The following is a 24055-nucleotide window of genomic DNA, read 5'->3' as shown; positions in this document are numbered from 1 at the left end:
AGTACATCATACAAATGCGCAATGAATACGCTTATTCAGAATCATTTCGAATTCATTTCATTTTTTTTTTCTTCCTCTATCACATCACATCGCATCACATTTCGAATTCTGACCGTGCAGAACGACACTGCGTGACATTTCGGCACTGCTTGAAAAATTTCGTCAGCCACAAGCAACGTAGAAGACTCACTTCTATTCTCCGTCGGAGTTCGCGCTGCCATGAAACCGCTTCGCGTCACGTATGAGAACAATGTAAGACACCAAACCATTTGATACAATATAGCAACCAGCAACCAACAGCCCAGCTAGAAAAGATGGCAACGTGCCATGAGAATTTTGGGTGTGTGTGTGGGGGGGGGGAGTTGCTTTCTCCAAGTGACAGCTCACTGCTTTCCTCCATCTTCGTACGTACAACTGAGGTAATCTGGAATACAGTTGTTCTGCAGCTTGCGGTTACAAGAACGCTATGCAATGTTGTGATACGCGAGCCTCTGCTTACAAACGCATCACGAACGAAATTGTGAGATCGAACTTCCTTATGTCTCGCGAATTGAATTTCATGCGAATCACTTTTCAGATTAAAGCATCGATGATCAAGATGAGTATTTAAAATATAAATTAGGTACTTGAGTATCGACCGTGACCATAAGCCGAAAAAAAGATCAGCTTCAAAAGAGTACACGAATCATTCGTCACAGCAGTTGTTGTTATGTTTCCATCCCTCGTTTGATATCCACGTTCGGTTGTAATTTGTAATGTTCAACAACGAAACCCCGCTCGCTATACTAGTGACGTGTGAAACAGAACAGGCAAGATCTTGGTACTGGGAATAATTTTATGCCAGACTCAAACAATGGGGATCGGACACTCCAATTTAAACTTGTGTCGGAAGTCAGCCTTGAAGGCAGACAACGATCCGAGGCGTTCATCACACGTGTGATCAAGCAAACTTGACGCGTTTCATCGTACTGAAATCTTGCGTCCCTCAAATCAACAGAGTTTTCTTCAGCGTGTAAACTTGACGGTGCAGCGATAAATGGAGCCTTTCACCGCACCACACAACCGCACTATCACGTGAATATTAAATTGCACGATTTACGTTTCGTTTCTCTCGCTCTCTCCTTTGTGTATATTTGTATGTGTGTGAAACAACAAGAATGTGACTTATCGAAACAAACACGCTGCTGCGCCAGCGAGAGATGCAGCCTGGAACAAATCCGAATTCGAAAATACTGGTCACCGTTTTGAGGTCAGAAATCAGCGGGCAAAATCTTTTAGATAAGGTGGGAGCACTGGGCCGGATGTTGACCGTTGACAGAAAAGGAGTGATGGATCGGAAATGACACGATATCCGGGGAAAAGCACCTCGGATACTGCGTAGAAAGTACTCATAAAAAGTATTTGAGCTAGAGAGCACATATGCCTTTGAAGGAAAAGAAAATACCAACAAAAGTGTACTTGAGGTAGGGCAGCTTGAGCACGCCACTCACTGCTTCCAACGTGGAAGTCCACTCCGAGGCTCGCATTACACCGGATTTTGCCGATAGTGGTGACGTTGAACTGAACACTGATGAACATTGGGACATTGCGGATTATGCGCAGTCAAGGCGCAGTCAAGGAAATTAGGATCTTCACGGGGGTTGCATTCAATCCGACGCACTTTGAGAGTTACAGCCCTTCATTGGACAGCATTGAAACTACCGTTGTTATCACATAACCGCAATTTATTAGGATTGAAAAAAAAGTTGACAAAGGAAGCTTCCCCACCCCAAATCGTCCCTGGGCGAGGATAATTGTAACAAAGGGGTCCCTAACTTTTTTGGTTTATTCCCGCTCCTTTTCTCACACGGCTAATCTTGTAAACGGCTTTGAAACGACCATTACACGGGCGAGTGGGATGCACAGGCGAGTAAAAGTCCTACCAAACGAACTCATCATAAGCTACGTTACGTCAGCCTAAAGAACACATTTGAGCGATGATTACGCTGGCGAGTCTATGGATGGAATAAACCGCGACAAACCGGTTATGATCGGCTACGATATGATGTGGAAGGCTGTCCTAAAGTGATACGTGGTCAGTAATCGCAGACAATGAAGCAGCCGGTTGGACAAGCAGTTTCATATGTTGTTCCGAACGATAGTTCCAATACAGCGTATCCACACATAGCGCAAGTACGTTTCCATTCGTGGTGAATGAAAGGGATGGAGGCTATACGCAGTGATGGCCACTAACTACTTCTACAGTAGTTTAACTACAACTATTAACTACTTCGCGATGGAGTAGTTTAAGTAGTAGTTCAACTACTTTTGAGGGGAGGTAGTTAAAACTACTACTTTAACTACTGCAATGTATTTTAACTACATCTCTAACTACTTAACGTTGTCCAACACCAATCCCATACTATAGTGTTCTTGGACACACCTAAATATGAATCACAAGCAGTGATAAAAGTAAAGATTTAGTACACAAGCACGGCACAATTGCTCTGCACATCCGTTGTCATCAAACAAGTAGCTCAAGGTAAAAGTCGGAAGCACAATCGTGCCGTAAAGCTTGCGGCAAAATCGGAAGTAGTTGGCGCCTGCAGTAACCTAACTACTGGTAGTTAACTACTCGAAATAGTAGTTTAACTAGTAGTTGCACACTACATTTCTGCAAGTAGTTGATAACTACTTTTTAACTACAAGCAGGTAGTTTAACTAGTAGTTTAACTACATGTAGTTAACTACTGGCTATACGTTTACGATAGCGGACGTACACAATAGGCAGATTTAGCATACCGTTGGTAAGGTTGTCGTGCCTATCGAAACCAACCGCAGTCGCGTGTGACTCAGAATCTTATCCACTGATCGGTTCCGGTTGATACGGTTCGACGCAAGCAACGTTATCAACGGTTTGCTAAAACTAACAACAACAAATACGTGTAGTGACGGTGAAGCAACTGTGGCTATGAGCGGCATACAGACGTGGACAGATGCAGAGAGGACAGCGGGAAGGAGTGGAAGACATGGGGTTAGGATATGTCCTGGGCCGACCTCACGGGGAACTCTGCCGGAAAACCCAGGGAAAACCTCAGACAAGCACAGCCGCTGGTAGGATCCGAACCCACCAACGAGCGGACGCTTTTATACTCGGTAATGTCGCTGGTCTTAACGTGTGGCTCACTATCCCAGGCCACACTGTGGTTAGTATGAGAGGCAACGGTCAATTGACTGGGTGATGCGTAAATAATGATACTACATCAAAGCCCTACGACATGAAGCCTTTGTAGTCATAACATGTCAATGTACAAAGGCGTAAAAGTCACAATACGAATCCAGTTCTACTAAAATGTGTACAACAGACCAGTGCCCCTTAGAAATTCCAGCAGCATTCGAAATTCTATTAGTGATTGTGTCCTCCACGAAAAGTCGCGTGTCGGGAGGCCCGATCTTAACTCGTTGGAGAAGCGGCACAGATATTCTCTAGTAGTTTTACCTCGTACGATATTTTCCAATGACACCCACGACAGGATCCCACTCTTTAAAAAAAAGGGTGTACAGTAACTCCTTTTTGGGGAGTACATCCTTGCCACATATATCACTCCCTTTTGGAGAGTACAGTTACTCTCAAAAGGAGTCGCCTCACTCCCTTTAGGGAATGAGGAGACCCTTTAACTCCCTACTGGAGAGTAATTGTACACTCCAAAGGGAGTGATATATGTGGCAAGGATGTACTCCCCAAAAAGGAGCTACTGTACACCCTTTTTTTAAAGAGAGTGCACAATGAAAGCAAAGAGAGGGAGTGCAGCTTCATAAAAATTGCTCAGGCGAGAAGTCCTCGAAAATCGACCAATGACAGAGACTTTATTCCGGCCGTTTATAACGACATATCTGGATTATATCCTGGCACGTGGTTCCATCACGATTTGTCAAACGATTTCCTTCCACCAATTGAGTCCCGTTGCGTTCAAGCAAGATGCAACTCTTGAATCCAATCCCGCTATAACTATAAGCAAGAGAAGACCAGCAGCGCCCAATGACTGGAACATCACGGCGCATCTTCGGTACTGCCTGACCAAACGTCTCGTAAGCAGGATGCATTCTATGAGCATGTATATGCGCCCCGGCTTTCCGGGTCTTACGAATAGTCTCGTCGTTGTCATCTGCAACAGAAAAGCCACCGACGGACGCACTCCGCCTCGGCTACTAGTTTTAGTTGATTAGTTGATTGAATGATTTAGTTGATAGATTTTTCGAAATGAGCGAACCCGACACGCTACGAAGACTGTCCCCACTGACGGAGAACGTGCCCCAATGAGCACTCGGTAGACTTGCATCTCGTTAGCGTTAGCTGTAGTGTCGCCGCACATTTGGCCATTTACCGTGGATTCATACGAGTGACATCCCCGCGGAATATTCTCGAGGAAGAAAAAGCTGAAAACTGCCAACGGGGCGGATGTTCCCGAGGAGGAGGAGGAGGAGGAGGAGTGTCGTTGGGAGGAACCCGAGAGGTCTGCCTGCCTGATTAGGCGGCATGTTTCTCGGGAAGGGAAAGGTGGTGGAGAGGAGGAGAGGAAAGGGTGAAGTGGAAGACCGAGCGGAATCCGCTCTGGGGGAGGATAGCTGCGTCCATGGGCCGACTTCAGGGGAACTGTGCCGGCATACGCCTATTACGCATCTGAGGGAAACCCAGGAAAAACCCCAGACGGCACAGCCGGCCCGCGGATTCGAACCGCGGACCTCCCAGTCTCCAAGCGCACGCGTTACCGCTGCGCCACCGGAGCTGGTGCGGATGTTCCCCCTTGTCTAATGTTGAGCATTCGCAGGGCGCAGAAATACCGGTAGTGGCGTACTGCGCACATAGCAGTCGACGCCATGTCGTCTGCTACGGAATATCTTGTGGCTGCGCTGCAGCATGTTCCCCATGTTTAGAAGAGCACGAAAAGACATGGCTTTCAGCACTCGCGCTCACGTGACAGAAGAAAGCTATGACGTTTTACGCATCTTCCGGAACACACGGTTACGTTAGCACCCGTAGGAGAGTAAAGGCGCGTTCCCACTGTCGGGCGGGATCCCGTAACGGCGCCCGCAACGGCAGAAACGTCACTTGGAGGACGCCGGAGGCCCGTTCTCTGGCGTCGTCAAGCTGTCGCTCCTTGCGCGACTGACGACGGCGGACGGCAGCGACCAACCAATCAAAGCGAAGAATAAGACGAGGGCCTCGTAACGCGCGTGGAAGCCCATCTCCATCGCCCTCATCGGTTTATCTCGAGAGTACGGCGAACTTCGGTGTGGACACTCTCGCCGTTCTCCATTCGCCAATCCCCGAGAGCGCACGCCCGGCAGTCGGAACGTAGCTTAAAGGGAGACTTCGCAACCAAATGGTCAAGTGTGTGGTATTCTCACAATCATTTACACGAACAGAACACAGTTGTGAAATATCTCAGTTGAAAACGAGGGGGCATCATAAAAACGACTTTTGAAATTTGAGATCTGGCATCAACCAGCGAGCGTCGATGGAGGTGCTTCTTCCTTTCTTTCTTTGGTGGGCCAACGACCCCGTGCATTAATAATACCATTCCAGCGCTGTTTCCTGACTCGTGGAAGCCGACTAAACGCTGTTTCTTTCCATCGGTGTCTGAGTATTCTGACCCCGAATTTTTAGTGTTGTTTCGGGAATGTAACACAGCGGCTGCGACCGGCGTGGTATACAACTTGTGCGCTCCATGCAGAGTGACGTCAACGCGGTGGCCTTGGGAGGGAGAAATGTCTGCGACCTGCTCTCCACGTTCCTGTTTCGGTTTGATTCGTTTCTAATTTGAGGCATTCTGTCGAAGGAAAGAGAGAGAGAGAGAAGTTCCAGTATTTACCGTTGCGGTTGACAAAAGAACAGAACGTCGTGTCTGTGATGGCGGCGTGTGACTCGAGGTTATACTGCGTCGACCTGGGGAAATTTGCCTGAAGACCTGAAAATGCCGCGGGAAAATTTGAAAGTAAATAAATAAAACAGCTAGCAGAGCTGGCCTAGGGATTCGAACCGAGTCATCTCCCAGTTTCAACGGGGTAAGCAATCACACCAACCGCTCGACTAGAGTTTATTTCTTCTTTTGCAATACTGTTCATTGTGCCATCCAATGCTCCAATGGAAGGATCGCGTCAGACACGCGCTCAAAAGCAACACGGCGCGGCCAAAACGGTGTGACTTGTCGTCGTGTATCCGAGCTGCCATCGAGACCCGTAAAGCTGCAGGCAAACTGTGCCCCACCTCAGGCAGAGACGTGTCATCACGACATATGGCAACCGTACAACGACAAGTAGATCCTCGAAACTACCAATGAAACCGCATGAAAAGCGGGAGAAAAGAAAAAAACCAGCGAGGCGAACCCAAATAGCCTCCCACATGGTTGAGTGGGCACCCAACAGACGGGGTATACACTCGCGTAGCTAAGAAAGGAGACCACTTTCGCTCCCTTTTCTAATCATCCCCCAATGAGCAGTCAATGACGGGTCGATCGTTGGAGCGTGCCACGCGTTGTGCTACTTACAATGCACGCCGTTATATTCACATATTTTCCCTTTTAATTTTTACGAAAGTGGAAAATGTGCACTCTTGGGCCTTTTCCAACGCACAAAAGCAAGTTCGTTATTCACTTACGGCTCAATCTGACGCAACCTTGCGGAATCCTATTGCGGGGCGTCACCAATACCCCATGAGAACAATATCCCACTCATTCCACAAATTTTATTAAAGCATTATGAAGAGCTTGAAAAAAAAATGTCAGGAGGAGTAGAAATTAAAAGCCCTGGGATACATATTCGCACTACAAATACGACAGCAGCGCGCAATCTTGGTTCGCAAGAAAGCTTCCAATCTCGCGGGTCAGAAAAGTTCCATCCGTCGGCTGCAAGTCTGCGACCACGTCTTCTGACCAATAGTGAGGCGCCCGTCTTTCTTTCTAGTTTTGCATTTGTATATGGCGCCGCCCATCCCGCGCATAGAACTCTGATAATAACTACAAAGTAGAAACTAAGCTAGCGAAGAGGGGCATCTCAACAAGTGAGCCGCCGTGACAGACACGGTAGGCCTAACATGTTACGAATGGTATCTCCTACAGGCTCCATCCGCCGTTCTCGCATGTCGCATCTCTAAACAATACAATACCCGTTCCTTACGGAATAGGAAGCAGATAAGTTCGTAGAGTTCTTGAAGTGGGTCCGCAAGTCGTAGGAACGGTTCGCGGGCTCGACGCTACGTCGACACGTTACGAAAGGAGGAGTCCACGGGGACTTGATGTAGAACACCAATAATATACATTTATTACAAGGAACTTCCAGTTACAACTGCTAGCCTAAGTGGCAGCGAGACCATCAGCAATCAACCACGCTAACATGCGCGGGTGCCTTCTTAAGGGAAAGGCCACCTCTCTTCTACCAATCAGCACACACGAAACTGACGTCAGTATACATATACAAAATGTGTGGTGAAGGTGAGAACCCTCCAGTCAAGCACTTCATCAACCGAATCACAGTTGTGCCGCACGACAAGCGGCGACTTTTGTCGCAGTGTTCCAAAGGAACGGCCCCGCAGGGTTACCTTTGGATTACCTGTTGTCCACCCTGGTCCGTCGTCACTCTGCCGCTTGCATAATTATAACCCTCCCAATGTCCTTGGAGGCACTTCGGTGACGTATCTACGACGACGACCAAAAAGGTACCCTAATATCCCATAATGTCCGTGGGGTTCCCATGTCGGCGAATAGGCGTGCTGCAGAATGAAGGTCGTCGGCGAAACACACCAACAAGAGTCTGCGCGCCTAAAACCTCCACTACAAATGTGATGCATATACTTCAAACGTGATGCATCACACTTATAAACATAAAAAAAAAAATACGCAGACATATGGGGACAGAAGATAGTCATCCTGTACTCTGACAGAGGGCTTCTACGGTTCCTGCAAACTCTCGTCTTATCAGTACCTCCACCACAGGACTAGGCATAACACACATTCGTATGCACAACAGTCGCAAAACGAAGATCACAAAAACACTGGCACAGTGCCTCTCTGATCGCGAACTGCAGCACATCATGACCGAAATAATGGCGCAACCTTGTTCAGTCCAAGGTATCGAACACGTATCTTCCTACTGTATGAACTGCGGAGCCTCTGCCTGCCTTAGGCACGAACAATGGCGACTGATTGTAGTGTCTCACCATTGTCAGATGACCGTGCTCATTCCTCAGCTCAAAACTCATGCACAGCACATGGATGTGCTGTGCAGCTTACAGCTGCACCGAGCTCCATCACTGTTGATCGTTTGCATGCACTCCAGTGCGGTGTCACTGTACAGCTTCAACGTGTGAGCCCAGCAACCAATGGCCTCCAACTCAATTTCCTCGCAGTGATTCTCAAAATCCCCAGCCATAGATGCCTTGAACTGCACCTCATGCTCGCCATACGTTTGTGCGTCTTCACTTAGACAGTGCGACACCTCACTTTCTCTAGTGGGTTTCCACGCTTGCCTGAAGTTACGCTTTGATCGCTCGATCGTCTATGATATTAAGTTCAATAATCTGCACTTCTGCCATCGTCGTAGTAGTATTTGACAGTACGTCGCCGGTAAAGTCAGTACGCTCAACCTTTACTTGGCACCCGCTAACACTGTGAGAACCACCTGTGCATCGGCTATCTATTTTCACTGAGCCTCTTGCACCTGCTAACACCCCCGGTGTGTTCTCAGAGCTTTCAAGCTGCCTCCCAACGTCTGACTCGTTCTCTAGTATTTCTGAGCTGTTCTGTTTGCGACACCGTCATGCGGTTCTATACGTTCAGCAATTGTGTACGTATGCCCCCGCGTGCTGTTTTCGGTCGAACCTACCCCGCTTAGCTACAGGCAATGCCGCAAGCATTTGCCTGCGCCGTGTATTTAAGACAGGGTACAGCAATCCTACTTTCCATTGATCGGGTACACTTTCCGACTCAGACATTTTCTACTTTTTCTATCCACTGAGGCATAGAACCGTCTTGCGGCATTTTTGACAGGATCATGCTCAACCTTTCAACGAGGCCCCGAACCTGGACAAATTTCTTACTGGACTGGGGCCCGAACACTTCTGTACAGGTTGTCGGCACGGCACACGGAGCCTAGCGGAAGGAAGAGAGACTTGGATTGGATTGCATACCAGGGTGCCGAAGCGGGCTGGCATTTACGCGTGGAAAGGTCGTGGCGTAATCCACTATATCGATCATGGCGCCTCCCAGGCTTCCACGCTGGGAGGAGGCATCGCCTCCGTACAAGTTCTTTGCTCTCCCCCATTACTCTCTCTCCCAGCTTTTCTTCTAGCCTCTCTCCTTATGATTTCTATGGTCACGCGTCTGACCAGCGCCGCTTAAATACAGAAGACCTGCTCACATACCTCTGACATAATAAAGTGGGGGAAAAGTCCTCTTTAACCAATCGCCGCAGACGATTTGAAACACAGGCTTTCTGTGGCTACCAGTGGCTGTCCATGAGGCTGATAGCGGCTTGTCTCCATAGCTACGGCCACGATTGGCGGACTCTTAGTGACTACGTCACGTTGTTTAAGAGATCAGACTTTCCTTACCTAGGTGGCGTTGGTGTGACACAGCGCAGTCGACCGGCCGCCTTGCCGTAGCAGACGATTCTCGGCAGCCAATAAAAGTGATCGAATGATCTGACGTCACGGCACGCCAGAAGGAGCTGAGAGAGATCATCGCCGATGCGCACACTTTTATAAACTAATTTACTCATGAAATGTTTTGCATGACAGTTCCTCAAGGTAGTATGTTTATATCACGCCGTAAAAAGATATAGGTTCGAGGTGCCCTCCACGCTTCTTTAATGCGTATCCGTATGACATTGGAGAATGTTTTCAACCCTATGCATTTGTTACATCTACTGTTCACACCGATATTAATAGTGTAGGCAGAGCTGAGTGGCGGCCAGCTATGAGGGGACCGGACCGGACACATTCGTTGCCGAAATAGCTGACGACCTCCTGGCATTCCTTACACGCATTTTTTCCCCTTCCTTTCATGGCCGCGTGATATGCGACATTCTCTGTATAGTCATCATGACGCCATAAGTCACGAAGAGCTGCAGTTAGATGAAAAACATGCCCAGAGATATGGTCATTTTTTTCCTTCTCGCTCTCTAAGCGATGCACAGTGAAACGCCAGAGTCACGCACGCGCCATTTATGACTCTCCAAGTTCACGAACTCCCTTATGCTCTCTTTTCGTGTCACAATGAATTCCACGCTGACGTCGTTAACGCGCCAAATGTTCAAAACTCCATTTGCAGTGTTACGTTACGTGGATGTTTTCATGCACCGCTAATGACATTAATGCCTACGTAATATCGACATGTACCCCGTTAATATTAAGTTAAATATATTCAATTTGGATAGAAGCACAGGTGTATCGTATGACTGGGAGAAAATATGTTCACTAATGTAGATGTGATCGTGCAAAACTCCCGCAGATGTCATGCAGAACATCTTCCTTGTCAACGTAGACGCTCAAGCAAAGCATAATTTTTGCAGATGAGTATAGGAACCTATAGTGGCAAAACGCCCTAACAAAAAACAAAAAAGACGACGTGCGGCGAATGCTGTAAACATCTTTAGAAGAGTGCTTTCACGAACGAAACCATGTTGGGAACGTTAGAGTCACTAAATAAGCTACGCTTCAGAGTATCGACACTGAGTTCCAAGAGCAAGCATGCGCCATCTTGTTTCCGTGCCATGCTGCGCACGCGCACTTCAGTGCACGATGCCATCTATCGTGCGCGGGTGAAATGTCCATTTCGTTTGCAAGCAGCCTTGAGCTCACCTTGACATCCTCGGGACGAAAAACGGCCTTTCTATGTTGTTCCAGCCTCAGAACATCAATCAACTGTTTTCGTTCAATCGTATACACCAGCTCGCTTGTCTACTCTACTTATGATCAGTTCTCTCATGATCCTCGGGACGCTCTGGTTGACAATACATGGATTATCGCACAACAATCATACACGCTTCTCTATCCCACAGGGAGCATTATGTTAGTCGTCTTTGATGCTCAACTGGGGATAGTACCGGTGTGGTGCGGAAACAAGATGGCGCTCCTGCTCTCCCTTGGACCTCAGTGTCGATACTCTGAAGCGAAGCTTATTTAGTGACTCTAGGGAACGTATATACCGTACACAAAACGACTGAAGAATACCAACAAACGATATCCAAAAGAAAACGCATCTTTCTAGAGACGTTTTCGAAATGTATAATCACCGGGGTCATAAGACGGCTCAGAAGACTCCCCTGGAAAAGGTCATCGAGGCAGTGTAGTGTCTTGGCCCAATGTGGTCAAGTCTGTGCATACAGAGTTGTTGGTTGGACGTCCAATGAAAGGGTCTCAAGAATGCTTTTTTTCTTAATGTGATTAATTTCGTGCGTGATATTATGTGGTCGATCTAGGAAGTGCCGTAGATACTGTCCAGAAAAACACAGCGTTTTTTGTTTTCCCACAAGAGGGCGAGTAAAACGTGCGTAAAACACAAAATAGGTAAAAAGGGGAGGCCATAACAGCTCGGGCTCGTAATTTAATCCTAATTTCTGTTCCGAAACGTTCTAAATGTAATCTTTGTATTTCCGTTGAAGATCATTTCCTCTATCTTACGTCTTCACGTTTCAATTTTGCTCCTTCATTGCTCGTTCAACCCCACAAGAGAACGGCGGGCAGGCAGCATGAAGTGTTATGGAGTTACAGGAACACGGACATACCTCCAGAAACAGGCCTGTTTCTTTAGGAGGTCGCAAGCCGCATCTGAGTTTGATGCTAGCTGCTTCGTTTGCCATTGCGCAACACACGACAGCAGCCCGCGCTCAGTTCAGTCATACCGATCTTCTGCACAAGTGGCGCGCGTGTCAAATTTTCGCCGCGCCCTTTGGTTAGTGCACGGGGCCTATAGTGAGATGCCGTCTAACGCGCTCCAGCTCGGAGTACCGAGATGACCAGTCGAAGACACCATTACTATGCCTACCGGACCAATGACAGAGAGCGTGACTCAGAATCTTATCTGTCGATATGGTGCGGTAGCCTACCGGGCTCCCGGTAGCGGTCTACTAACACTCACTATTATTACATTTCTGGCAGTGTCCTACGGAAGCAAAGACTAATGGTGTCTTCGACTGGTCGTCCCGATACTCCGAGTTGGAGCGGGTCAGACCGCATCTCACTCCGGCTCCGGGCCGGAGGAATCGTGCAGAAACCGAACGCGGCACGGTTCGAGCAGATGAGCGGAAAGGGAATGTTAACTCACGTGCCTTCCGGTGTTTCCCTCGTAGTCAAAACGACAACGACGCAAAATGCAGAACATGGAAAGCATGGCGGAACAGAAACCAGAAACTACCATCATACAGAAACACTACTCAGCGGAAGTTGGCGCAGTCGCGTGACCGGAACCCAACCAGATTTCGCAATCGCTCCGACGGCATTGGTGAGAGCACTGTAGGGCGCTCCGAGTTGGAGGAAAGAGCTCCAAATGAACAAATCGAATGCAGTGAGAGTGCTCTGTTTCGACCAGTCGAAGATGAAACGTCGCTCCAGAGCGCTCGGAAGCAACCAGTCGAGGACACCATAAACCGAAGCGATCCAATGACTCCCGGTATCCCGGTATCATGCTACCGTACCGATTGCGGCAAAAATACATAACGGTCTCCAAGGCGATGTGTGCAGTGTTTCTGCCGGTAAAAAAAAAAAAAAGAACGAATTCTGACGCCAGTCGCAGTATCGCGTATTTACTACGGCTGCACGCGCTATGTACAGCATGGGACAAACATTTACGGAACACCGCGGTGTCGCATTTCACCATTGGAGCGACACCCAAGCAGCAAACAAGTGTGGACACATATACAGGGAGATGGATGGAGTAGCCGGTCACCCGTTTCTTATTCGATCTCTTCCTGATAGGTAGCAAGGGGCCGCTCCGATGAAGAAATACGCCAGTGCTGTGTTCCGTAAAATTTTGTCCCAAGCTATACATACTTCTTGCCGATTCTAATAAACCACGAACGCTCACCTAGTTCCCCTTCGTGACATTGTTGACAAATTCATTCGTAACATATTAAGCAACATCACACCTTGTACCGAACAAATCCGAACGAAACTAAATAGACAGTCAAACTCGATCCTGCTCTGGTAAGATCTACAACCTACGCAGATTTTTACGCAGATGGTCACTATCTACCCATTATTGCACTTCGCACATGGATACGCATAGCTGCCATTGTCTATATAGAGAAAAGCCTTTTTGAATTCGCGAGATAGATTGATTGAAAGTATTTCGGCTGATGATAAATGTCCCGACTCAAATTAAAGTACACGACGAAATAATCTTGAAAGTACGACATAAAAAAAAAAAAACTGCTTTCGTGCCGCCGTTTTATGAACTCGTTTATAAGCGTGGCTGTTCCAATGGAGCTTTGCCACGCCATCGTAATTCATAAATGCACTCTCCTTCAAAGGTTAGAAAGAAAGCACGAAAAAAAAAAAAAAAGAAGCACGTGGAATTTCCGCAGTACTTTCCGCTGCTAGTGTTCTTCTTTAAACAAAATTGCGTTTCCTATGTGACTTCTGTCACTGAATTGACCCGAAAAAGGCGAAATTATTATACAAAATGACTATTAAACCCAACACTCAAACCAGAAACCACCGACGAGGATCGAAACAGGAAAACTCTGTTGGTAATCGTACGCAGATTGTGCATAAAAACACGTATAAGAAGCATAGAACTGTTCGTGGTACTCAAAAAGGAGATCTACCAAAAGGTCAACGAATGACGTCCCTAGGAGAAGAACATTACGTCATATCAAGCTCGCATATTGCGATTAGACCAAACACTTGCCTTAAAATGAGCGCTGCTTGAGACTGCCGACGGTGATAATTTTTTTTTTTTTTTTTTTTTTTTTACGATTCCTCCGCGGTAGTAACCGTGAAATGGCGCTACATATGTCACTTGAATTGCTTTTGATATACAATCGCTTAAATACCGTTCTTTTCTTCAGACTTTGCGTCTAATATTTGCATATGACTATAATGTATGACAGATGCCGTAATAAAGTAAAGAAAAGCTGGCCTGGGCAGCTTAGTCGGTAGCGTGATGGCCTAGTGAGATCGCTGGTTCGTTCCCGGTCGTGGATGGTAGCAATGTGGGGGAACAGCATCGTGTGTCGTCAAAGAACCCTAGGCGGTCGAAGCTCCCCATCACGGTCCTACCCTGTGGTACGTGTAGCATCTCCGGCCACACATATATGGGCTGACTCACCTTACGTGTAAATCTACTCAAAACTATTCAAGTAAAACGAGATTCTGATCCGCTGACCAATACGATGGTTTTCACTAAATTTTCTTTCGCGGGCAATGCCATCAAAAATGCTCAACGGTAGGTAAAAGGGTAAAGGACATTATTTGTTCCTCTCGCAGTACCCAAGCGTCAGTCTGCCCTAATGCGTTCTTTCTTCGCTGTTTCATACTCGCCGAAACCTTTCACTCAGGGTGACCATGCCGGCTTATTACCGAGATAAACAACTTTATTCTGAGATGATGAGTGGGGAGTTTCATCACCAGAGGCGATACTCTACTCCAGTGCTGGCGGAGATGTGGGAAATGAATGAAATAATGAGCCCCTTCACGATAAGAATCGAAGTCCTATGGTGTCCAAAATGGTCGAAAGAGCTTTCAGGGTAGAGCGTTGGTGGGCTGGATTTGGCCAGGGACCAAGCAATTTTGAGAGAGAGAGAGAGAGGGGGGGGAGGGGGAGACGAGAGTCCAGCTGATTAAGAGACCTGGAGAGTGCGGTTTGGGAAGGTTGGTAGTGTGGGCAATGAAGAAGAATGTGCTGTAGATCTTCCAGATCACCGCAGTGACAGCATCTGGGAGAGTCAACTTGTCTCAAGCACTAACACCACTGAGCTGTAAAAGCCACATCCTATCGCATCCGATGACTTAATGCAGCATCTTGACGAGACGTGTTTCGTGACATGCGGAAAGCGAGCGTTGGATCAACCCTTCTCATATTCCCGAGGTGAACAGTGACCATCGTGTAAATCGCGATGAAGAACTCGTGGCCAAAGTAATTATACAGGCTCTGCTCTTTTCGACCGAGGAATGTGTGATCCAACTGAGCGCTTGGTCTCAATGAACGAGTGATGCGAATGGGCTTTTGGTCAAAACGATGTGAAACAAACCGGCTGTCTCAAATTTGCGATGTCCGTATAATTACTGCGAGAATACAATTGTGGCTGTGATCTCGGGGCCTACCAACATTCAGAACAATGTAGCTTTGTCTCCGAAATTTGTTGAGGGCGAGGAACTTACGCTTTTCTTTTATAACGCCTGCCATTTATATGAAGTGTTACAAAACCCGCCCCCCGCTTCTAACGCTCGGAGAAAAGGGCGTCGGTACACAGTATTTTTTTATTTTTTTTTTCACCTTTAAGCGTATGTGACATACGCAACGACGACGACGCTGACAATAAAGTAGTTGGTTATGCACGCGTTACACGTACACATAAAAAGGGGTGCTTTAGTAAATAAACACACTTTTTTTTATCCCGCGCGCTCAAGTGAAAGGAGTAACAAGAATCGATGAACATAACAGGAGTAAGCAGGCTAGCTGTGTTGGCTTGATGACGTTAACACTGCCTTGAGTTTGAGGTAAAACACAGGACGAGAAGAACAGACGGCAGAGCTAGTGTGTCGTGTGTTCTTCTTGTCCTCTGTTTTACCTCAAACCCAGGCAATGTCACTCATACTAATACTAGGCAATGGTAACGTCATCGAGTAACAACAGTTTTGAAAAAGGTCTTTGTATAACATCCATCTGACACAGTGCTTTAAATCCCCCCCCTCCCTCCCCGAAATTGTGTTTCCTGTAGAGCACGCCCTTTTTTAATTGTGTTTTACAAAACACCCTATTGTATGGTGTGAAACTTACACCACAAGGGTTTGCGCCATAGGACAAGACATTTACACGTGAAAGGTGTTTAAACATTTACTATGTAAGGTCTGAGCACGATATGTGGTAAAGATCCCCCTTCAATTAAACCGCAAACATATAAAACGGCTATATAAAAACAAATATATAAAATATAGATCCGTTTTATATTAAACGAGAAATGTGACAATTAAACAATTAAAACAAATATGGCAATAATGGAAGCATAAAAAATGTAACAGCCAAAAATGTAAGGCGCGCCGCTGCTAGACTGTATAGTTTGATTTTGCGAATTTGGCTCCGAGATAGCTTCTCTGATGAGGTTAAATATTCACCATACATTTCTTTGCTTGCAAGGCATGAAGTGCGCTAAGAAATCTGGACCTCCTCGAGCATCTCGTTACGAACGTAACCTTGTCGAGTAATAATAATTTCTGCTATCAGTGTAGTACATTCACTACAGAAACGCAGCCACCTGGTTGAGTGGAATAGGGAAAGCTCAAGGTGAGCGAAGGAACGGCTATAGGACAATGCCCGGCAAAGAGGAAAACTCCAGCCCGCAGAGTACATAGTTTTGAGCAAACATGAGTCTGAAAAACAATGACCTAGACGAAATAATAGAAAAACGTCGACTTCTAGCGGCAGTTTCGCATACCAGAGAAGTCAGTGTGCCATTTCTTTCGAAAAGTACAATGACGCCTCTTACGAAAGCCGATTTTCTCCAGAAAGAGGGTAATGAGAGGTCTCTTGTCTGATCGGCCTCGAAATACACTTGCAAACCTGTTTCGCCAGGCACCGCCCGACGGCAGACGATGCCTTCGCGATGCACCTTCTTACAACCATACAACATCCACCTATCAGTGGTTGCTTTGTTTATGCGTAGAATCTCCCGTATACATAGATTATATAAACACAATTCGCAGTAGTGCATTACGGATAGGTATGGTGCGGTCTGTGATGAGAGGATGCATGGAGACACACTAGCTGTGTCCAATGCACGAGCCTCTCATGCGACTCGAACACCTGGTGACCACAGACAAGTCATTATCTGTTTATACGGGAAAGTTTTATAGAACGTTTGTTATGCCGGAAACCCAAAAAATCTTTTGCTCCCATCTTAGGGTTTCCATACGGTCTTGGGAGTGCCGTTTTAGAGAGTCCTATCATCTTTGGGGAAATTGCGACGTGTTACGTTTTAGTGAAAGTCGTTTCATAGAATGACGTTTTTAGGCAAATACCCTCGGCCGCAATGGCTTTGATTTCGGTTCGACTTCTTTTCTCGGCGAGAATACGCGCGAAACGATAATGCTGAAACGATAGTGCACTAAATATTTATAATGTGCATCTTGGATAAAGCCTGCCAAAAACGCAGGGGCAAAGAGAAGGACGACACCACAGCTTCTCTGCATTCCCCTGTTTTTTGGCAGCTTGATTATCCAGGGTGAAGTGTTACCAACCGCCGCGTTTCTATAAATTGGTGTACAATGTGTATTAATACTGAAAGAAATGATGAAAGAAGGACGTCACTGAAAAGGTTAGCCAGTTGCAGGAGGATACCGTATTAATACCTTTAGATACATGCTTCATCAATGGAGACAAACAACAGACGCCTAAAGCGCTGAATTATATTCGCAGTGTAATAGCGGAATTTTCAGTAATTGTGACAGAGACGGAGGACCAGAACGGAAATGCCCGTTATAAACAAAACGGATATGCCGTTATCTGTACCACTTCTACTACTTGACACACTTTGATGATGACTTACAGAAAACGCACGACTGAACTATAATCAGTAATGGAGAGCTCCACCCCAAACAGCACAATGTACTGAAAGTCGAGTGCAATAGGGGTGGACGGGTAGGTGGAAGGCGTTGAACATACTCCTGAAACTAAAGGATATTGATAAGACACTTACCGTCCACCCCTATTGCACTCGACTTTCAGAACATTGTGCTGCTTGGGACCGCTTTCCAAGCCAATAACTTTGTTGTCGTGTAATGACATTGGGTGAAACCGTAAAAGGTGCATCCTAGTACATTAGCTTCCGTTAAGGCATAATCGGCGCGGCAATTCCAACGCAGGTCATCAATAAATGTCAAGTCCAGATGTTTTAACCGAGCGAAAGGCTGTTCGTTTATACATGCGTCAAGAAATATTATGCTCCCTCCTGTTCCTTTCCCAGCCTTCAAAGCTATAGTTTAGATTTACGAGAAGAGTACAGTTGAAAATGCAAAATACCTGCAGCTCGTGGAAATTTTCCGAATAATAGAGGGTGGTCTAGACTGGAAGTGGCTTATACATTGCTTATTTAAAGTGGTTGCTGACCCGCCCGACTTCCTTGGTACCAAAACCGAACTTTAGTACAGCGCGGTTCACACTATTGCGTTCCAATGCGTGCGTGCGAGCGGCTGCGTGCGTACGCGTTGCAATGCGTTGACATGCATTCGACTGTTCACATATATGCGGGTTGGTTGGTTGGTTGGCTGGCTGGTAGTGCTGAATGAGCTCTCCGATAAGGTGGTGGTGATAGGGCTTGCCGTTGTGTGCTGAATGAGCTCTCCGCTGTCGGCTTACCGCAAGCCCCGACCAATGAGCGTCGTCCGTCACATCACGAGGAAGAAGAAGAAGCGGCAGCAAAAATTCGGGGCAGCAAACATTTTTCATCTTCTATCCTGGAAGCGCGGCCTATGATTGGATCTCCTTGCGTCCTGTTGCGCGGACCGACGCAGACGCAATCGCTGAAGTGGCTACTAGCCTGAAGCAAGCGAGAGAGTCCAATGAGTTTGCTCTCGCTTTCTTCATTGACGTGAAGAAGGCATACGACTCGGTAACGCACTCGGCATGTTTCGCTGCGCTCGAAGCAGCTCGAGTCACTGGCCGCCTTCTAGGATACCTATGTGACTTTCTGTCCAACAGAACGTTTGACGTCTCCGTCCGCGGGTGTATCAGCTCTGTGAAGAAGTTTGAGCGAGGAGTCCCACAAGGCAGTGTTCTATCACCTATACTATTCAACCTAATCATGGCTGGGATTCACCGAGGAATTCGCCCTACACCGTACGCCCTTCATCTCACCATCTACGCGGACGACATCTGCCTCCGCATTGTGGGAACGGACAAGGAGAAAGTTCGTGACACAGCTGATATTGCCTTGAACGGGCTCAATGCAGCGCTGCTTGCGAGAGGGCTGGAAGCATCACCAGAGAAGTCAAAATGCATGGTCTGCATTCCCCGTGGAAAGTACGTGGGCAAAGACTTCCCAAGCCTCAGCATTAACAACACTCCCATCCCAAGATGCGCGTCATGTAAATATCTTGGTGTCACCATCGATAGCACATTACGCTGGTCTAAGCAAGTAAACGAGACTATTTGCAAGGGGAAGAAAACGCTCAACCTGCTACGCAGAATCAGCGGTAAGTCATGGGGCTGCAATGCGCGGTCATTGCTCACCCTTCACAAAGCCCTGATCTTGTCACGCATTCTCTACGTGGCGCCATACGTAGACCTCGCGCCTACACAATGGCAGGCCCTTGAGCGCCTTCATCGCGCTGGCATAAGAACTGCGCTTGGTCTCCCAACGTTCTCTAGCGTCACCCAAACGTACCTGGAAGCTAAGGAAAAGCCTGTTAGTGTCCGCTCTGAGCTCAAAGGACTCCAGTTTCTGGATGATGCATCAACATCCATCAGCAAGCATTCCCTCTTCACCGACCTCGAACAGAGGACACACACATCCCTAGGACGCCTGGCTAGTGCCACCAGCTCTCTAGCCAACAGGGGCGCTCTTCCTCGGCTCCCAGCTAGTCCACCTACGCCGCCGTGGCGGGAGTTCGTGCCCGCAACAACGCTTCACATCCCGGGTCTACGGAAGAAGAGCGAGTCCAGCCCCCTAGTGGCCAGGATGGCGGCTGAGAACCTGATCAGCGACGTTTATCCCACACATACTCTGGTGTTCACGGATGGCTCCATTGACCACCGTTCCAAAAGTGCTACCAGTGCGTACTACATCCCGTCAATAAACAAGGCCTGGCAAGGGAAATCAGTTCGCTACCCAATCTCATCTACGACGGCCGAACTCCTGGCCTTGCTACACGCAGCTGCTGCGGTTCAAGTCACCGGAATACCTAAGGCCGTCTTGCTTACGGACTCCAAAAGTGCCCTCAACAACGTGATAAACCCCATGTGTGGTAGCATTCTGGCCCGATGTATAAGGAGATCGTGTGCCCAGCATAGGCTAACCGGAGGTGAGCTTACTCTCCAATGGATCCCATCTCATGTCGGCATCAGAGGCAACGAACGAGCGGACCAGCTAGCTTCCTCAGCACACAACAGCTGCAGCCCATCCTTAGCAGTCCCGGCCGACACTGACAGGCTCTTGGTCGTCAAACAGCTAGTTGAGGTGCGTCACCCTGGCATACAGGACATCTTGCAGAATCACCGACCCTCTCTTCCCACGAAAGATCTTCCCCGTGGTATGCAGACAATGCTCCATCGATTACGCACAGGATCTGCGTTCACGAACTCTCAACTGTGCAAGATCGGCTCCAGGGAGGATTCCAGTTGCGGACACTGTAATCATCCGGAGACAATTGCGCATATCCTGACAGAATGCCGTGCATACCATGCCATGCGGGAAACCCATCTTCCCCACGCCAGGCCTGGTATACTGACGGACGTCCTCTTCCCCGAAGGTTCTTGTGCGGAACGACTTTCAAAAACTCGCGGCCTCGTGCGCTTTCTCCAAGCAACGGGCCTAGCGGAGAGACCACTCTAGTGCACCTCTCACCTACAGTGTGCTTCTGTCCCATCAGTACCGGTCATCCTGCTTCTACATCACTTTGAAGTCCTCAACTCCCCTTTCTCCCACCTTCTTTTCCTTTTTTTGGCTATAGTCGTGACGATGCCCACTTGAGTGCGGCCAACAACGGCAAGCTACCTCGACACTCCCCCCCCCCCCCCCCCCGACGCAGACGTTGGTTACCGCGCCACTACATTCAACGTGCCATTACATCCAACGTGGAGTTACATCCAAAAACGAGCAGTTACGTACAACATACTGTTACATCCATTGTGCCGTTACATCCAACGAGACGTTACAACCAATTTTTGCCACTACATCCACGGGTCATTACATCTAACAAGCCTGTACGTCCATCGTGCCAGTACGTCCATCGATGGATGTAACGACACGATGGATGTAACAGCTCGTTGGATGAAATGGCCCCGTACCCCACGGCAACGCGCACGCACTGTAACGCAATAGCGTGAGCCAGACTTTAGCCAGAACAGCCTTCTCTAAAACGTGCCTGTCAAACGTAATTCACTAAAACGACCCTTATGTCGATAAAACGTAACTCGCTAAAACGTGATGTCTTCATTAAAACGGGACTGACTTATTGAACCGCAGAGGAACCCTGAGAGGGAAGCAACGAATTTTTGGGGTTTCATCCTCTCCTTCTTTGGTACATTATCGACAGCCTATAGAGACACCGACGGGTACGGGACCATTTTTAACTCCCATGCCGGTTGGGACTATTTCCTCAAATACCGTTTTTTTTTTTTTTTTTTCAGGTCCCGCCCATCGCCACCAGATGCTCGAATCCCGTCGGGGGCCACAGTTCACGTGTTGCACACAAGTACAACTGTGGCTGTGTAATCTTTCGTTTACACAGATAACGAGGTCTCCTTCCTTTGCATACATACAATGTTACAGACCCTTTCTCAACAAGACAGATCTACCGCGAATGGCGTAGTCCCGTTTTCAGAGTGCTCGATGACATCGCGACAAAAGCTGTACGAGAGCAGCACCGGTACAAAGAGAAAACGTGCGCTATCTCATATGATAATGAAGAAAGAGCACGAGGACAGAAATGCTGATGCACATTTTCGTCTTCGCGATCCTTCAATGCACCTCCTAGAAAGATACACATAGTTGAAAAACAAGAAGGCTTACTTGATCTAAATATGCTGCGTTGCTCGAACTGTCTTGTCCTGACTCTTGCATGCTCAGAGAGAGGTCAAAATTATCCATCGCCTGGAAACAAAGAAAGTCATCATCAGACAACACAACAACATGCTACTAAATAACGTGTGTCAGGAATAGCCCGGACGTGCATATCATGCCATCCTTTCAACGATTACTGATGGGAGAGCTCGATCCGTTTTGGAACAGAAAATGTCCTTCGAAGCTTCGTAGATTTCACGCTGGATTCAGTTCGAAATATTTTAAGAGACAGTGCTCAATTCGTGGTCAATATCCAACTATATTAATGGAAGCCAGGTTTCGCCACCTGTAATGCATAACGAATTAAAGCGACACAGTAACGCAATTGGTCAGGAAAGGCCAAGCCAAACCAAACCCAAGAACGGCTGTCTCAAAATGTTAGGATGAAGTTATCTCGCGTGAATGCCTTTCGACTACACATAACTTGGACCGAATACATCTAACGTAAACAAAACATTGTACTGACTGCGTCGTGTGTAACTCGGAAAGGGTTCTCCCACGTCTCAGCGAGCCTAATTCTGGAGAAGTAGGTTTTAAAGACTGAGAGGTTGCGAGTTAAGTCTAGGCGAAGAAAACGCTCGTATTAATGGATCACCTTCTACAGGACACAGCGAATTCAGGTACCAGTTTCGGTATTGAGTAACTAGTTGATCGCACACTCTATTGTTGGGAGATGTCGACGAACGACAGCTATTTTGAATTCGAATCTTTATAAACCAAAACTCTATATACTTTAAAAGCGCGTTAAAAGTTCACCGTGGTGGTGGTTCCGCGTACTTAGTAAATACTTGCTCTTTTTCTCCCTCGTTTTGTTATGCCCGCGAACTGGAATTTCTTTCCCGAAAGCAACTGAGACCACAGACTTTCTAGAGCTTTTTTATTCTGCGCAAAGCGTGGTGGATATACTTGATAACCTCGGCGAATGGGGGGAGGTGGGGAGTGCCAAGAACGTGTTCCGTAGGAATTTGAACAAAAGTAATAAATGAAATACCGTCGAGTTAAGAATATACGACCACAAGTCCAGACCGTAAAAACAACGAAACTCTCTCAATTACAACAAAATTTGCAGAGGATGTACCATTTCGAATTTGAAAATATGCAGATTTTCGCAAAGTGCTCAGGACGCGGTTTCCTTCTGTGTGAGCAAACAAGATGGATCAGCATAATGGGGGAGAGTTGTGTTACCAACTGCTCCATATACTTTGCTGACAGGAGTACTACAAATCTCCTGGAAAAGAAGAATGAACGCAGTTTGTTGAAAGTGGTATGTGTTGTGACATATATCCTTCCGTTTTCGCGACTATCTGGAGAACAGCACTTCAGGCTCAGCGATTTTGAAGTTTCCAACTCAACGAAGTTTTTACTTTACAAGCCGCTCTTTAGGAGAATGACGATTTAACACGTGAGGTGAAAAGTGTTACTCACTTCTGCAATAACTTTTTTGTCAGCACGACACTTCAACACTCTGAAAGGGGGGAAGAGTAAAACTGGGGAGTAATCGCAGCCTCTATAGTCCCCTACATTGCAATTACTCCCCATTTTGGTCCCCTGACAACGAAATTAACTCCCCAGCATTGCAAATAATCGCGCAAAGGTCGTATATATAGTCCAGAAAATGGACTAATGGTTGCGGCAATGCATCTATAGTCCCACAAGGGACTAAACTTACTCTCTTTTTTTTTCTGTGAGTGCGGTTACACGCAGTAGTCCGATCAAATATAATATACGGCCTCTGTGATTTTTCTGAGAAACTAAACTGAGATGTTCCTTCAGCTTTCCACGATCAAAGCCAAACACCACTCTCAGTGACGGGTGTTGTTGCTTGTTGAGTACGATGGGCGTACACCCCTTTTATAAGGCTTTGCATTTACGTAAAGTGTCACAAAAAATATTAAAAAATAAAATTTAAAAAATGAAAAGGCGCACATAAACAATCAGAAGGAAGGAAGGATATAATTCTGAATGACAGTTCGCTCAGAGCGCGTTATGCTGTTCTGTTTTTAAACCAACTGTGCGTCAAATAAATTGATAAACGCTTCTCCCGACCCCCTGCAAGGCAGAGACAACGCTCCGTACTTTCAGG

The 24055-nt window shown here is 47.1% G+C and overlaps 1 protein-coding gene across 7 annotated transcripts in view; it reads right to left on the bottom strand.

The window, feature by feature from the left end:
• Positions 1-24055, bottom strand: part of LOC135377900 (TOX high mobility group box family member 4-like) — a 99239-nt gene that overhangs the window by 35408 nt on the left and 39776 nt on the right. For all 7 annotated transcript variants that reach the window (XM_064610636.1, XM_064610640.1, XM_064610639.1 and 4 more), the window contains one exon: positions 21922-22002. In XM_064610636.1, coding sequence (XP_064466706.1) covers positions 21922-22002 — 81 coding nt within the window. The remainder of the gene's footprint in view (positions 1-21921; positions 22003-24055) is intronic.

This window comes from Ornithodoros turicata, chromosome 1, assembly GCF_037126465.1.
Source record: "Ornithodoros turicata isolate Travis chromosome 1, ASM3712646v1, whole genome shotgun sequence".
NCBI lineage: Eukaryota > Metazoa > Arthropoda > Arachnida > Ixodida > Argasidae > Ornithodoros > Ornithodoros turicata.
The sequence above is the reverse complement of the archived record's forward strand: the minus strand, read 5'-3'. Positions and strand labels throughout refer to the sequence as shown.